This window comes from Phaethon lepturus, unplaced genomic scaffold (assembly GCF_000687285.1).
Source record: "Phaethon lepturus isolate BGI_N335 unplaced genomic scaffold, ASM68728v1 Scaffold56578, whole genome shotgun sequence".
Taxonomy (NCBI): domain Eukaryota; kingdom Metazoa; phylum Chordata; class Aves; order Phaethontiformes; family Phaethontidae; genus Phaethon; species Phaethon lepturus.
Genome location: NW_010556605.1, coordinates 53 through 4,792, shown reverse-complemented (window position 1 = coordinate 4,792; position 4,740 = coordinate 53). Strand labels below are relative to the sequence as shown.

Here is a 4,740-nt window from a genome sequence, read left to right as displayed (position 1 = left end):
TCCCAGGATCCTCCTTCCGGCCTTTCTTGTTTGCAGAGCAGTTACAGTAAAAGCAAGCCAACTTACCCATCATAAAATGCAAAACCCACAAAGCATGCCTAACTATTCATAATGACAAAGAAATATTTCACCAAATCAAGTGTGAAACGCCACTGACACCAAACCACATACATAAACAATTCTGAATATGTGTAGCTATTCTTTTCTCACATTACTGATCCCTCAAAGCTAGCTGCATGCAATGCTGAGTAAACTTACCAGCTTTGAAATTGCACTCTGTTCCATTCAAATTTGTGATCTGGATGCCTGAATAATGTCACTCCTGGAAGCAAAGGGTTAAATTCAGAATTTGGAGTACTGATGACAACTGTGCTTGGAGCCATGAAACCAAACACCACTTCAGGAAACTTCTTTAGTTCCGATTCCTCCAAGTGCTCTATTCTGTAAAGGATAAGTTTATGTCTTTAAAAACACCCTACTGTATTTTAATCTTCTTAACAACCAGTGAAAAAAAAACAACAAAAACAAACCCACCTGTATCTGTACCTTGTAATTTTAGGCCTAGTCATGCAATAGTAGCACCAGCACTGTGGCCGAGTGGCAGCTTCGACATTTTTGTCTGAGAGAATTTCCTCTTGCATTTTGTGCATTTTCATCAATATCCTTTTTCCACTATAAGCTAGCACCACTCAAACTTCTTAGTATGGTTAATTTGAACACAAGTTAGAAGACACTATTCTGCTTGAAAGGTTTGATCAAGTCTGTTTAGAGTACAGCCAAAATTCCAAACTGAACCCTAATGAACTTAGAAAAATGTAGTATGTTGGCCTAATACTCACAGTTCAATACACGTTACCAAGTCAAAACCAAGCATGCAAGGATCTTTATGGGCAACTGAACCATGATGCAGGGTGACAGTGAGGGATCTTTGAGCTGGTTGCAAATAATCACCAGGAAGAGGAGACAATCTATGCCTACAAAAGTATTAAAAACATGATGTCATAGAAAGGATCTTAGGACAAGATAAATTGTGAATGTAACTGAACTAGCTAACACCCTACAAAGATACCTCATAAATCTCAAAAAGGTTAACTGTTTTACAGGGATAAAAAATAATTTCTAATACAAATACTTTTTATGACTACCTACCATAGGACAGAAAGAGCAGAGGAGTTAATCCAGAAGTTGTCCTTCATGTTTACAAAAGTTTCCACTATATGCTCAAGCCACTCGGAAAGCTGCCTGTAAATTCTGATAGTAGCTCAACTTTAGACACGCAGTAAGTCTGGCTTAGACATGCTTTACAGGGTTTTTGGGGAAGTTATTAGGCAAACATATTAACCTATTTTTTGCAATTAAAACAGACTGAGACTAAAATATATGTGCAAGTTTCATTCTAGAATACTGCATTGGACAAAACACACAATAAGCATCAAATATAACATAAGGCTACTTTTCTTCATTCTTAAAAGCAAGTGATAACATCAGCATCTAGATCCTACATATTCATTGAAATCATATTAATCAGTTTCCAAGAGAGAAACTTTGGTGTTCCTCACCAGTCTGACCCATGCTTCAAAGATCGTACAAACTTCACATTTTAGAGCCTTCTAAGACAGACATAAAATATTGAGCTAACCTTCCCATTTTAATAAGATTAATAAGAATGACGTCCCCGCCACGGTGACTAAAAGAGAGTTACATGCACATTTCAAAAAGATCAGATTTGCATACCACAGTAATGTCATGTACAAGCATAAAGAGATACTACTAATACAATGTATTAGTACCTTTACAGTGTATTTCTCAGACGTACAGACCTTCAGGGCCATTCCATGACTTGCACCTTTGCTATATTAGGTGATGTTAGGGGCACCTATAGCTCATTAGTCCCGAGACACAACTGCAATGTAACTCATGAACAACAATGGATAGATATTCATTTGCCAAGCTGGTATTTCTGCATTTACCTTCATTTTGACATCTTTTACAAGAAAAGATGTAACACGCCACTAGGTGAAGCCTAACACAAACCTTAAATTAATACAATGTCAGAGCTTACATTTTCTCTTTCATTACACTTGCACAGATATCTAGTCCAGCTAACACTTCAATGCAACTGCAGAATTTCAGCATCCAGAGAAGCGTACAGTCAGCACATCCTAAATCTGCCACCTGTAAATTAGATATTAAATAATGTGTAAATGCCAAATAATTTCAGAATTTTTCATAAAATAAAAATTGAATTTATGTCAAAGTAACATTTTAATGATAAAACATTTCACAGTCATAACTAAAACCTACAGTTGCACGCAGGATAGACTTGGATTTGAAAATCCTTTTTAAAAATGCATACAAATCCTACAAGATGTTTTAAATGGATTAACCTTTTGTTATTACAGCTATAAACAAGTACACATAGAACATCCCACTGGCTCTGGAGAATGTCTTCCACATGAAGGCATATTCCCTCAAATAACTGTAAGGTATGATTTTGAAGTATTAAAGCTGTAGCAATTTTCACATTCACCGCTGCTTTTCACTGGCCTACTCTCCATCCAAAACTCTGAGAATAGACCCATCAGCAGCCAGGTTAGCAGTAAAGGATCTGCATAAAACAAGTTTACAGGTTCAGTGTAATGTTTAAGTGGGGAAGGCTGTGGATATTCAGACCACAAATATACAATAGATACTCTTTCCTGCAAGCTTAAGAGGTAGTTCAGTACACAAACTAAACCCCACCATTCTTTCTCAGATTAAGTCAAGGTTGAAGCACACTGCTCAGTACTCGGGGTGAAATTCCTAAATTTTTTCTATTCAACTTACCTCTACCCTGTGGGTAAACAGAAAGTTTACACACACACCCATTTCACATCCTAAATCAGAAAATTAAAACCTTTAAATACAGATGCAACACTCCTGAATATGTTCTATTTAACAGCAGATTATAGTGCCATGACAACATAGGCTGGATTAGATTTTTATTAGCTACTAGAAGTAAGATTACTTGAGCACACTGCAGTTGCATTTCTTAACAATTTACTGCATGCTCACGAGACATTAACATCAGCTTCAGAGTTAAACACAGAGGTATTTCTCAACTTTTTACATGTTGGAAGGAGGTGCTGGGGGGAGGGCATATTAGAAAACAGCAAACACTACACACCATTACTTAAATAATTGAACCGTTCAAGACGACTATGGAAACAAGAACCCTGGTATATGGGGGTGGGGCAGGAGGAAACAGGAGGGGGTGACAAGACCTTAAGGAAGTGGAGGAGAGTAAGCCTTACTCCCACGCTTCTAATGCCACTTCTCATCTGAGAAGATCCATGGGAATGATGAGGTAAACCTGATACCGTATATGGAACTAACAGCTCTGGAAAGCAAAACTTAACTATGATGAAAGCCACCTGAGCCAAAATCCTCAGCATTAAATTAAAACCAGAATGTAAAACCAGAATGCCACACACTCTCCAACACAGGCTAAGGCATTTTTCTTGTTTAGAATTTCCCCTCTTCCCATCAATTAACATTAACTATATGCACCCCTGAAAAACAAAACATGATCATGAAGTGTCTGCTAAGGCAATTCAGTTTTAACAATAGCTCAACTACTGTTGTTTTGTAATTAGGTCAGCAGGTTACCTATGCTTTTCCTGTCTTCCTGAGACACCCAATGATAGTTTTTTTCAAATTTATGATATAAAAAGACAAAATATACCAACCTTCTTAGGTTTGTACTTCCCCACCAAATCTTTAATGAACTGGTAGCGTTGTTCATACAAAGGAGGTGTAAATTTAATAATTCCTGTAAACTGTTCTTCTTGAAAGTTCTTATCCATAATATTTTGCTAATGCTAGAATAAAAAAAAGTTAACTCTTATTTTCTGCAGTACTTTGTAACATATAAAATTACAGAGTCTGCCATTTTCAGTGATGTTCAATTCACAATTAAGCCAAAGTAGGCCTGCTCCCAGTTCTATTCACAGAACAACAGAAACATAGGAATTAGCAAAATTAGACTCTAGCTGCTCCCTCCACATATAATGATGTAAATATAAACAATGTAAAAAAAAAAAGATGTAAACAATTTATAAACAATTATAAATCATATACAATCATTAAAAAGCAAGTTTCAGAATTTGTCAATCTCCATCCAGCACACCTACATAGTGTTTACACGACTGCAACATATTTAATCTTCCTTAGCTTTTCTGGCAAATGCAGAAAAATAAATAATTTCTCACTCAGGCAGCTGCCATCTTGTCTGGCATCTATCATTTGTTTTCTCTTACAATTCAGATAGTTTTATATCTAGATCTGTGTATGTATGGTTGAATACAATTTCTACAATGTAGCAACTAGCAAATATCAGAATTACTGTTGTGGAAGAAGAAAGGTTCTGCTGTGCCTTAGTTTTAGATTTACCAAGAGCTAAACTTTGTTATTCGCGCCTGCATTTTATAAGTAATCTAACATAATTCAACATAGCACTAGTCATAACCATCCACCTTTTATTAAAAACTACATTTTATCACACATAAATATTTAACAAGAAATATCCCCATTAAACCTAAATTGAGGCCCTAATGAATGACGAATGAACACCATGGGAATCACGTAAGTGAAGGAAGGTGGTCCCGCAGGCACATGGCTTTCCAGAGCCATCCTCCCCGGCAGCAGCTGCAGCCCAAGGCTCACTAGCAAGTCCAACACAACCTAAGCAGCTTGGCGACT

General features: G+C 36.7%; 1 protein-coding gene across 1 annotated transcript; it reads right to left on the bottom strand.

Annotated features, from left to right (window-relative positions):
- Positions 1-254: 254 nt before the first annotated feature.
- Positions 255-3,845, bottom strand: LOC104624993 (small RNA 2'-O-methyltransferase-like; the record flags this gene model as incomplete). The annotated part of the gene is given in 4 exon segments (XM_010292507.1): positions 255-441; positions 840-974; positions 2,063-2,175; positions 3,729-3,845. Coding segments are annotated over 4 exon segments (552 nt in total), but the record flags the coding sequence as incomplete, so codon positions are not given.
- Between the last annotated feature and the right edge of the window lie 895 nt (positions 3,846-4,740).